We start from the raw sequence: 12,311 nt of genomic DNA, 5'->3' as shown, positions 1-12,311 counted from the left end.
ATGATGCTGTTGTACAAGTGAGTTTTACAGACGACATCTTCAGTAAGGAAATGGACATATTTCATCATATTATACAGTAACACGTCAGACCAGCTAGGCCCCCTTATATGTTCCCTCTTCATGTGCCAGTAATACAAGCCACCTGCCATGGCAGACAATTGTTTCCTGACCTGGTAGAAGTCTGTGCCCTGCTCGATGGTGCTTAGCAGGCCTGGGTAGATGGGGGGCATAGTGACCATCTGCAGCCGCCCACTGAGAGGGTTAGCATCGCTGGCCTGGTAGCACCTGGTCTTGTCCTGAATGACCAGGGCCAGGGACTGGGATTGGTTGATGAGCTCCAGCAGTGACGACATGGCCGTGTGCTGCACGTGGTAGTCCCTCGACAGGCAACACAGAGTCATCAACGACCTCAGCCACACAGGCAGGCTGTCTACGTTACTGCCTGAAGAGAAAAACACATTGAGTTGAAGTCGGAAGTTTACATATACTTAGGTTGGAGTCATTAAAACTCATTTTTCAACCACTCTTCAACCACTTAAACTATAGTTTTGGCAAGTCGGTAGGACATCTACTTTGTGCATGACACAAGTCATTTTTCCAACAATTGTTTACAGACAGATTATTTCACATAATTCACTGTATCCCAATTCCAGTGGGTCAGAAGTTTACATACACCAAGTTGAATGTGCCTTTAAACAGCTTGGAAAATTCCAGAAAATGATGTCATGGCTTTAGAAGCTTCTGATAGGCTAAATGACATAATTCGAGTCAATTGGAGGTGTACCTGTGGATGTATTTCAAGGCCTACCTTCAAGCTCAGTGCCTCTTTGCTTGACATCATGGGGAAATCAGCCACGACCTCCGAAAAAAAATTGTAGACCTCCACAAGTCTGGTTCATCCTTGGGAGCAATTTCCAAACGCCTGAAGGTACCATATTCATCTGTACAAACAATAGTACGCAAGTATAAACACCATCGGACCACGCAGCCGTCATACCGCTCAGGAAGGAGACGCGTTCTGTCTCCTAGAAATGAAGGTACTTTGGTGAGAAAAGTGCAAATCAATCCCAGAACAACAGCAAAGGACCTTGTGAAGATGCTGGAGGAAACCGGTACAAAAGTATCTATATCCACAGTAATACGCGTCCTATATCGACATAACCTGAGAGGCCGCTCAGCAAGGAAGAAGCCACTGCTCCAAAACCGCCATAAAAAAGCCAGACTATGGTTTGCAACTGCACATGGGGACAAAGATCGTACTTTTTGGAGAAATGTCCTCTGGTCTGATGAAACAAAAATAGAACTGTTTGGCCATAATGACCATTGTTATGTTCGGAGGAAAAAGGGGGAGGCTTGCAAGCCGAAGAACAACATCCCAACCGTGAAGCACGGGGGTGGCAGCATCATGTTGTGGGGGTGCTTTGCTGCAGGAGGGACTGGTGCACTAAACAAAATAGATGGCATCATGAGAAAGTAAAATTATGTGGATATATTGAAGCAACATCTCAAGACATCAGTCAGGAAGTTAACAATGACCCCAAGCATACCTCCAAAGTTGTGGCAAAATGGCTTAAGGACAACAAAGTCAAGGTATTGGAGTGACCATCACAAAGCCCTGACCTCAATCCTATAGGAAATGTGTGGGCAGAAGTGAAAAAGCGTGTGTGAGCAAGGAGGCCTACAAACCTGACTCAGTTACACCAGCTCTGTCAGGAGGAATGGGCCAAAATTCACCCAACTTATTGTGGGAAAGTTATGGAAGGCTACCCGAAACGTTTGACCCAAGTTAAACAATTTAAAGGCAATGCTACCAAACACTAATTGAGTGTATGTAAACTTCTGACCCACTGGGAATGTGATGAAAGAAATAAAAGCTGAAATAAATCACTCTCTACTATTATTCTGACATTTTACATTCTTAAAATAAAGTGGTGATCCTAACTGACCTAAGACAGGGAATTTTTACTAGGATTAAATGTCAGGAATTGTGAAAAACTGAGTTTAAATGTATTTGGCTCAGGTGTATGTAAACTTCAGATTTCAACTGTAAGATAAAAAAAAACATGTTGGTGACTTAACATTCAATATGTTCAACGATTAGGAAAGTATATCAGGGTGCTGACTTTAAGCATCATAAAGTAGTCAAATCAACCCTGTTAGTAAGCCGTATTAGGGTATGGGTAAACAACTATTATTGGGTAAAGGTTCATACAGTGACCTCACCTGTATGGTTGAACATGTCGTTATAGAGCCCATGGCTCTCCCCCTCACTCAGGTACAGGGGGAAGGTGGTAGACTCCAACAGAAGGTGGCACGCTGCTGTGAATGCCTGTCGACACTCCTCCGAAATCTCCGCCCTGCTCCGGGGCATGTACCCTGCCCCCCAGTCCACCCCTCCTCCCGCACACCTTCGCCCCTTCTTCCTCTCTGTAGGGGGGTCTGGGACAGGGAGGTCTGAGGTGGCACGTGGTTTGTGTTTGTTGGGGGTGAAGAGCTCGGCTAGCTTGTCTTTGATCTGGGTGGTGGTGATCTGAGGGCCCTCCCGGAACGAGGACTTCCGACCAGGGGAGAGGGCAGTTGGGTCGGGTTGTACAGCCTCCTCCTGCCCCCTGTCATCCTCCACCTGAACCAGCAGGTACCTGGGAGGGGAGAGGAGGGAGAGGGGAGAGAGAAAGAGAGTTGGAGAGAGAGCGAGGTAGACAGAGAGATAGTGAGTGTTCTGGACCTGTTAGTTGTTTAGCACCCCCTAGTGGCAGTTTAAGTTCAGCATTCTAGAATTTACCTGTTTGTGTCATGTGATAGAAAGCAGTTTCAGAAGTGAAGCAATTTGTAAGATGTGCAAGTGTGAGTAGTTACAATCCTTCAACATCCTTCTTTATAAGCTTTGTATGTCTGTAAGTACATTTGTTTATTAACACAAGGTAAATGTTTATCACATAATTTTCATGTTTCTGTAAAAGATGAATAATTGAGTTAGCCGTTAGTTACTTTGCATTAGCTTCAATGCTATTTCTCCCTAGGGATACCTAGCTGAGTAATATTAAGCATAAAATTGCATTCTAGTAACTTTATTTTATATTTGGCTCTAGATTGAGTACTCTTATTCCTTATTTCATACATTTAGTGCAGTTATTGTGTTAGACATTCTGTGCTCTATACTACTGTAACTGAAAACATGCACTTTTGTGTTTGTTGCAGTTAGTGTTTAGCTAACTGGATAGCTGAATAAGGGCTACTGTACATTTAGCGAATCCAGTATAGCGAGAGAAAGAGACAGATAAAGTTTGTTAGAGTTGATGATTATGTTTCCCTGATGTGATACTGTTCTCTACCTGCTGGTGATGAAGGCCAGGATATCGTGCAGATACTGGGTTATGGTCTCCACACTGCCCCCCTTCCTCCACACGCCCTCGCCCTCTTTCACAATCCCTGCCTCCTCAGGGCCCAGGCCCGCCCCTGGTAGGAGGTGCAGCTCTGACGGCGAGGCGCTGATGCCCAATCCGCTGTCTTCAGACCGAAGGGGCAGGAAGGGGCTTTCTCCCTCTCCTGGACCAGTCTCGTGCTCCATGTCCCCATACAGTTTAGGTTCTTCCTCTGGTTCTGTGTTGTCATGGTTACCGTTGACCTTACCACCATCGTCATCATTATCCTCCTCATCCCTTTCCTTGTCCACGTCCTGTGGGGTAGAAAATGTATGATCCAACCAGATTATCACCATTGAGGGAGAGTGTAGTATGACCTAAAAGGACTGTTAAAGAACCATCTCCTTGTCCTTAAACTTCTCAAATATAATTTAAGGAAAAATCCCATCACGGTCCAGTCAGTGACTGAACAAAGCTAGAGATTAGTGGGAGCTGTGTCTATGTGACAGACAGACAGGTCAGTGTTACAGCTGGACTCCAGACCTTGGCAAAAAAACTATTACATATGAATGGACAGTGAAATGTGAAGCATGTGATTGGCCGGCCTGTGTAGTCAGGATCTAAGATCAAGACAAGAGTAGTACAGTACCCTACCAGAAGTGTTATCCCTCGGTCAGACAGATCACCTCCCAGACAGTATCCTGACCTAAAGGCATGTCCTTTCTGAAGTACTTCTGTAATGCTGCATCCTTAACTCCCATTTTTCTTCTACTCTCAATACATGTCATCGCTTATCTGAACCACTGCACACGCACACACACTGACCTGAACATATTCAAAGCTCTCCTCCTGTGCCTCCACTTCCTGTGTCTGTGACTCCTCCATGTCCATATAAGCCCCGGGCATCTGGATCTTACTGAGCACCTTGAAGCAGGCGTGCAGGCCTTGCGTGAGCTCCAATAAGTCCAGGGAAGTCATGTGGGTGCAGAGCGCGTGCAACATGCGACACAACATCTGGGGCAGGAACTGAGACTGGATGTCAACATGGAGCTCCTATTGGACCAGACACAGAGAAACGGACCAATCAAAGAGAGAGACACAGAGAAACGGACCAATCAGAGAGAGAGACACAGAGAAACCGACCAATGAGAGAGAGAGTGTACCAGAGGGATAACATCCATTAGAAATATGATAAGGGTGGAGATCTCTGTGACAGAGGGAGCAGAAGAGGCACTCTGATACTGGAGAGTGGGTAGCGGCAGGTCAGCTAGGTCACTATGGAGACAGGAAGAGAGAGAGAACAGTTAAACAATGTTTGAGAAATATGCTTTATAACATTAAAGCTACTATGACTATTCTAGAGGAGGTACAGTAAGGGTTAGTAGAGGTGTTACCTGAGGCAGGTGCAGAAGTGGCAGGTCATGTAATCCCACAGGAAATCACTGTTAATGGAGCTCACCAGCATGTTCACTGTCTTTATGATCTCTGACGCGTTCTTGTTTTCTTTTATTTTACTGCACAGACAACACAATACAAATACATCCTCGAAGTCACTATCATGTCACTCTCTTTTTAGAAAAATCTTAGGATATAAGGACAACCATTCCCAATAAATAACATTCACTTATATATCAGTTTATTCTCCACTTACAGTGCCTTCATAAAGTATTCACACCCCTTGACTTTTTCCAACTGTTGTTGCGTTACAGCCTGAATTTAAAATGGATTAAATTGAGATTGCGTCACTGGCCTACACAATACCCCATAATGTCAAAGTGGAATGATGTTTTTTGAATTTTTTATAAATTATACTGATCAAAAATGTAAACGGAACAATGTCTAATAGATTACTGAGTTACAGTTCATATAAAGAAGTCAGTCAATTGAAATAAATTCATTAGGCCCTAATCTATGGATTTCACTTGTCTGGGCAGGGGTGCACTAATGGGTGGGCCTTGGAGGTCATAGGCCCACCCACTGGGGAGCCAGGCCCAGCCAATCAGAATGTCCATCAGTTGAAGAAGCCGGATGTGGAGGATCTGGGCTGGCATGGTTACACGTGATCTGCGGTTGTGAGGCCGTTTGGAAGTTCTGCCATATTCTCTTAAACGACGTTGGAGGCAGCTTATGGTAGAGAAATTAACATCCAATTCTCTGGCAACAGCTCTGGTGGACATTCCTGCAGTCAGCATGCCAATTGCACACTCCCTCAAAACTTAAGACATCTGTGGCATTGTGCTGTGTGACAAAACTGCACATTTTAAAGTGGCCGTTTATTGTCCCCAGCACAAGGTGCACCTGTGTAATGATCCTGCTGTTTAATCGGCTTCTGGATATTCCACCCGTCAGGTGGATAGATTATCTTGGCAAAGGAGAAATGCTTACTAACGGGGATGTAAACAAATTTGTGCACAAAATTTGAGCAAAATAAGCTTTTTGTGCATACTATATGGAAAAGTTATGTTATTTTTTATTTCAGCTCATGAAACATGGGACCAACATTTTACATGTTATGTTTATATTTTTGTTCAGTGTAATTCAAATCAAAGTTTATTCGTCACATGCGCCGAATACAGCAGGTGAAATGCTTACTTACAAGCCCTAAACAACAGTGCAATTTTTAAGTAAAAAATAGGTATTAGGTAGATAGATAAGTAAAGAAACAGTAAAATGAATGTGAAAATAACAGTAGTGAGGCTATATACAGGTGGTACCGGTACAGAGTCAACGTGCGGGGGCAACGGTTAGTCGGGATAATTAAATATGAAAAGCTGAAATGTCTTGAGTCAATAAGTTTTCAAACCCTTTGTTATGACAAGCCTAAATAAGTTCACTTTGGATGGTGTATCAATACACCCAGTCACTACAAAGATGCAGGCGTCCCCTTACTAATTCAGTTGCCGGAGAGGAAGGAAAACGCTCAGATTTCACCATGAGGCCAATGGTGACTTTCAAACAGTTACAGAGTTTAATGGCTGTGATAGGAGAAAACTGAGGACAGATCAACAACATTGTAGTTACTCCACAATACTAACCTAAATGAGAGTGAAAAGAAGGAAGCCTGTACAGAATAAAAAATATTCCAAAACATGCATCCTGTTTGCAACATGGCACTAAAGCAATACTGAAACAAATGTGGCAAAGCAATTCATTTTTTGACCTGAATACAAAGTGTTATGTTTGGGGCAAATCCAATACAACACATTACTGAGTACCACTTTCCATATTTCTAAGCATAGTGGTGACAGCATCATGTTATAGGTATGCTTGTAATCGTTAATTAATCAAATGTATTTGTAAAGCCCTTTTTACATCAGCAGATGTCACAAAGTGCTTATACAGAAACCCATCCTAAAACCCCAAACAGCAAGCAATACAGATGTAGAAGCAAGGGGAGTTTTTCCAGGGTAAAAAATAAATGGAATGGAGCTAAGCACCGGCAAAATCCTACAGTTGCTTACCAAGATAGTGAATGTTCCTGAGTGGCCGAGTTACAGTTCTGACATAAATTTGCTTGAAAATCTATGGTAAGACCGGAAAATGGTTGTCTAGCCATGATCAAGAACAAATTTGACAGAGCTTAAAGAATTCTGAAAACAATAATGGGCAAATGTTGCACAATTCAAAAGCTCTTAGAGACATACCCATTAAAATTCAGATGTAATTGCTGCCAAAGGTATTGACTCAGGGGGTTGAATACTTCTCTAATCAAGACATAGTGTTTTATTTTTCATAAATGTTTTACCAATGTTATAATTTTTCTTCCACTTTGACATTAGAGTATTGTGTAGATCGTTTACAAAAAATCACAATTAAATCCATTTGAATCCCACTTTGTAACACAACAAAATGTGGAAAACGTCAAGGTGTGTGAATACTTTCTGAAGGCACTGTATCTCTTCCGCACCGGTCTTCTCACCTGGTTAGTTGGTTGCCCGTCAGGCCAGTGCTGGTGATAGACTCCTCTCCCAGCATCTCTCTGCAGTAACTGTAGAACGCTCTCACCGCCTCCAATAACACACTGTCCACCACCAGAGGACCTGTTAGAGACCACCATCATCACTACACACTGCCCACCACCAGAGGACCTGATAGCGACCACCATCATCATCACCATCACTACACAATGTCCACCACCAGAGGACCTGTTAGAGACCACCATCCTCACTACACACTGTCCACCACCAGAGGACCTGTTAGAGACCACCATCATCACTACACACTGCCCACCACCAGAGGACCCGATAGAGACCACCATCATTATCATCACTACACACCAGAGGTCCTGAGTGGGACTACCATCATCATCACTACACACTACCAGAGGTCCTGAGAGGGACCACCATCATCATCACTACACACTACCAGAGGTCCTGAGAGGGACCACCATCATCATCATCATCATCTTCATCACCACTACACTATACTACGAGTAGAGGGATTGAGACAGATGAAGAGAGATAGAAGGGAAAGTAAGGCCTGAGGAAGGGGAGGTGTGTGTGTTTAGGCCTGAAGGTGTCTGCATGCTTCCAATCCGAAACAGTTTGTGCATACAGTGCATTCGGAAAGTATTCAGACCCCTTCCCTATTTCCACATATTCTTACATTGAAACCTCATTCTAAAACAGATAAAATATTTATTTTTCCCTCATCAATCTACACACAAAACCCCATATTGACAAAGCAAAAACAAGTTCAGACAATTTTGCAAATGTAAAAACATATACCTTATTTACATAAGTATTCAGACCCTTTGCTATGAGACTCGAAATTGAGCTCAGGTGCATCCTGTTTCCATTGATCGTCCTTGAGATGTTTCTACAACTTGATTAGAGTCCATCTGTGGTAAATTAAATTGATTGGACATGATTTGGAAAGGCACACACCTGTCTATATAAGGTCCCACAGTTGACAGTGCATGTCAGAGCAAAAACCAAGCCATGAGGTCGAAGGAATTGTCCGTAGAGCTCCGAGAAAGGATTGTATCGAGGCACTGATCTGGGGAAGGGTAACAAAAGAATTATGCAGGATTGAAGGTCCCCAAGAACACAGTGGCCATCATTCTTAAATGGAAGTTTAGACCCACAAAGACTCTCCAAAGAGATGGCCGCCGGGCCAAACTGAGCAATCGGGGGAGTAGGGCCTTGGTCAGGGAGGTGACCAAGAACTCAATGGTCACTCTGACAGACCTCCACGTTCCTCTGTGGAGATGGGAGAACTTTCCAGAAGGACAACCATTTCTGCAGCACTCCACCAAATCAGCCCTTTATGGTAGAGTGGCCAGACGGAAGCCACTCCTCAGTAAAAGGCACATGACAGCCCGCTTGGAGTTTGCCAAAAGGCACCTAAATACTCTCATACCATGAGAAGCAAGATTGAACTCCTTGGCCTGAATGCCAAGCGTCACGTCTGGAGGAAACCTGGCACCATCCCTACGGTGAAGTGTCGTGGCAGCATCATGCTGTGGGGAGGTTTTTCAGCGGCAGGGACTGGGAGACTAGTCAGGATTGAGGGGAAGATGAACGGAGCAAAGTACAGAGAGATCCTTGATGAAAACCTGCTCAGGACCTCAGACTGGGGCGAAGGTTCACCTTCCAACAGAACAACGCCCCTAAGCACACAGCCAAGACAGAACCCGGACTTGAACCCGATCGAACATCTCTGGAGAGACCTAAGAGTGGCTGTGCAGCGACGCTCCCCATCCAACCTGACAGAGCTTGAGGATCTGCAGAGAAGAATGAGAGAAACTCCCCAAATACAGGTGTGCCAAGCTTATAGCATCATACCCAAGAAGACTCGGTGGTGTAATGCCAAAGGTTCTTCAACAAAGTACTGAGTAAAGGGTCTGAGTACTTATGTAAATGTGATATGTATAAAAAACTGTTTTTGCTTAGTCATTATGGGGTATTGTGTGAGGATTGATGAGGGGGAAAAAAACGATTTAATCAATTTTAGAATGAGGCTTTAACATCAAGGGATCTGAATACATTAGGAATGCACTGTATATTATGACGACATTTTGTGACGTTTTTTGTTTGTTTTGGTCTTCAGAAAGTGTTTTTTCCGCTGTTTGTGCACACAATTCTTTTTTTTAGGCTACCTGAAGTCTACTCGCCTTCGTCGGTGGTTGGTCAACAGTAGGAATTCTTCAATGTTGTCATTCAACGAGAGACAAATATTTTTCACTTGTACTGCAACAAACATCTTAGTTAGATGTAAGATCTCCTCAGCAAAAACTTTAATGACATTTCTTGAGTTATCTATTTTTAGTAAATACTATTGCCACTTTTTTCTCGTTTTTCAAGCGGTCTTTTAAGGGAGGTGAGGTATGTGTGTTTGGACCTGTGGGAGGGGAGATGTGTGTGTTTGGACCTGTGGGAGGGGAGGTGTGTGTGTTTGGGCCTGTGGGAGGGGAGGTGTGTGTGTTTGGGCCTGTGGGATGGGAGGTGTGTGTGTTTGGACCTGTGGGAGGGGAGGTGTGTGTGTTTGGGCCTGTGGGAGGGGAGGTGTGTGTGTTTGGGCCTGTGGGAGGGGAGGTGTGTGTGTTTGGACCTGTGGGAGGGGAGGTGTGTGTGTTTGGGCCTGTGGGAGGGGAGGTGTGTGTGTTTGGGCCTGTGGGAGGGGAGGTGTGTGTGTTTGGGCCTGTGGGAGGGGAGGTGTGTGTGTTTGGACCTGTGGGAGGGGAGGTGTGTGTGTTTGGACCTGTGGGAGGGGAGGTGTGTGTGTTTGGGCCTGTGGGAGGGGAGGTGTGTGTGTTTGGACCTGTGGGAGGGGAGGTGTGTGTGTTTGGACCTGTGGGTGGGGAGGTGTGTGTGTTTGGGCCTGTGGGTGGGGAGGTGTGTGTGTTTGGGCCTGTGGGTGGGGAGGTGTGTGTGTTTGGGCCTGTGGGTGGGGAGGTGTGTGTGTTTGGGCCTGTGGGAGGGGAGGTGTGTGTGTTTGGGCCTGTGGGAGGGGAGGTGTGTGTGTTTGGACCTGTGGGAGGGGAGGTGTGTGTGTTTGGACCTGTGGGAGGGGAGGTGTGTGTGTTTGGACCTGTGGGAGGGGAGGTGTGTGTGTTTGGACCTGTGGGAGGGGAGGTGTGTGTGTTTGGACCTGTGGGAGGGGAGGTGTGTGTGTTTGGGCCTGTGGGAGGGGAGGTGTGTGTGTTTGGGCCTGTGGGATGGGAGGTGTGTGTGTTTGGACCTGTGGGAGGGGAGGTGTGTGTGTTTGGACCTGTGGGAGGGGAGGTGTGTGTGTTTGGACCTGTGGGAGGGGAGGTGTGTGTGTGTTTGGACCTGTGGGAGGGGAGGTGTGTGTGTTTGGACCTGTGGGAGGGGAGGTGTGTGTGTTTGGGCCTGTGGGAGGGGAGGTGTGTGTGTTTGGGCCTGTGGGTGGGGAGGTGTGTGTGTTTGGGCCTGTGGGTGGGGAGGTGTGTGTGTTTGGGCCTGTGGGAGGGGAGGTGTGTGTGTTTGGGCCTGTGGGAGGGGAGGTGTGTGTGTTTGGACCTGTGGGAGGGGAGGTGTGTGTGTTTGGACCTGTGGGTGGGGAGGTGTGTGTGTTTGGGCCTGTGGGTGGGGAGGTGTGTGTGTTTGGGCCTGTGGGTGGGGAGGTGTGTGTGTTTGGGCCTGTGGGTGGGGAGGTGTGTGTGTTTGGGCCTGTGGGAGGGGAGGTGTGTGTGTTTGGGCCTGTGGGAGGGGAGGTGTGTGTGTTTGGACCTGTGGGAGGGGAGGTGTGTGTGTTTGGACCTGTGGGAGGGGAGGTGTGTGTGTTTGGACCTGTGGGAGGGGAGGTGTGTGTGTTTGGACCTGTGGGAGGGGAGGTGTGTGTGTTTGGACCTGTGGGAGGGGAGGTGTGTGTGTTTGGGCCTGTGGGAGGGGAGGTGTGTGTGTTTGGGCCTGTGGGATGGGAGGTGTGTGTGTTTGGACCTGTGGGAGGGGAGGTGTGTGTGTTTGGACCTGTGGGAGGGGAGGTGTGTGTGTTTGGACCTGTGGGAGGGGAGGTGTGTGTGTTTGGACCTGTGGGAGGGGAGGTGTGTGTGTTTGGGCCTGTGGGAGGGGAGGTGTGTGTGTTTGGGCCTGTGGGAGGGGAGGTGTGTGTGTTTGGGCCTGTGGGTGGGGAGGTGTGTGTGTTTGGGCCTGTGGGTGGGGAGGTGTGTGTGTTTGGGCCTGTGGGAGGGGAGGTGTGTGTGTTTGGGCTGTGGAGGGCCGTGTGTGTGTTGGACCTGGGGGAGGTGTGTGTGTTTGGACCTGTGGGAGGGGAGGTGTGTGTGTTTGGACCTGTGGGAGGGGAGGTGTGTGTGTTTGGACCTGTGGGAGGGGAGGTGTGTGTGTTTGGACCTGTGGGAGGGGAGGTGTGTGTGTTTGGACCTGTGGGAGGGGAGGGTGTGGTGTTTGGACCTGTGGGAGGGGAGGTGTGTGTGTTTGGACCTGTGGGAGGGGAGGTGTGTGTGTTTGGACCTGTGGGAGGGGAGGTGTGTGTGTTTGGACCTGTGGGAGGGGAGGTGTGTGTGTTTGGACCTGTGGGAGGGGAGGTGTGTGTGTTTGGACCTGTGGGAGGGGAGGTGTGTGTGTTTGGACCTGTGGGAGGGGAGGTGTGTGTGTTTGGACCTGTGGGAGGGGAGGTGTGTGTGTTTGGGCCTGTGGGAGGGGAGGTGTGTGTGTTTGGGCCTGTGGGAGGGGAGGTGTGTGTGTTTGGGCCTGTGGGAGGGGAGGTGTGTGTGTTTGGGCCTGTGGGAGGGGAGGTGTGTGTGTTTGGGCCTGTGGGAGGGGAGGTGTGTGTGTTTGGGCCTGTGGGAGGGGAGGTGTGTGTGTTTGGGCCTGTGGGTGGGGAGGTGTGTGTGTTTGGGCCTGTGGGTGGGGAGGTGTGTGTGTTTGGGCCTGTGGGTGGGGAGGTGTGTGTGTTTGGGCCTGTGGGTGGGGAGGTGTGTGTGTTTGGACCTGTGGGAGGGGAGGTGTGTGTGTTTGGACCTGT

General features: G+C 47.4%; 1 protein-coding gene across 3 annotated transcripts in view; it reads right to left on the bottom strand.

Annotated features, from left to right (window-relative positions):
• Positions 1-12,311, bottom strand: part of LOC115155801 (protein dopey-2-like) — a 58,101-nt gene that overhangs the window by 24,748 nt on the left and 21,042 nt on the right. For 2 of the 3 annotated variants that reach the window (XM_029702757.1, XM_029702756.1), the window contains exons 10-16: positions 7,282-7,402; positions 4,757-4,885; positions 4,526-4,637; positions 4,188-4,415; positions 3,333-3,676; positions 2,224-2,639; positions 171-442 (exon numbers count right to left, since the gene is read on the bottom strand). In XM_029702757.1, the coding sequence (XP_029558617.1) occupies positions 171-442; positions 2,224-2,639; positions 3,333-3,676; positions 4,188-4,415; positions 4,526-4,637; positions 4,757-4,885; positions 7,282-7,402 (1,622 nt within the window). The remainder of the gene's footprint in view (positions 1-170; positions 443-2,223; positions 2,640-3,332; positions 3,677-4,187; positions 4,416-4,525; positions 4,638-4,756; positions 4,886-7,281; positions 7,403-12,311) is intronic. The other variant, XM_029702758.1, reaches the window with a different exon arrangement.

Source organism: Salmo trutta, chromosome 20, assembly GCF_901001165.1.
Source record: "Salmo trutta chromosome 20, fSalTru1.1, whole genome shotgun sequence".
Lineage (NCBI taxonomy): Eukaryota > Metazoa > Chordata > Actinopteri > Salmoniformes > Salmonidae > Salmo > Salmo trutta.
Note: the sequence above shows the minus strand (reverse complement) of the source record. Positions and strands in the feature narration are given on the sequence as shown.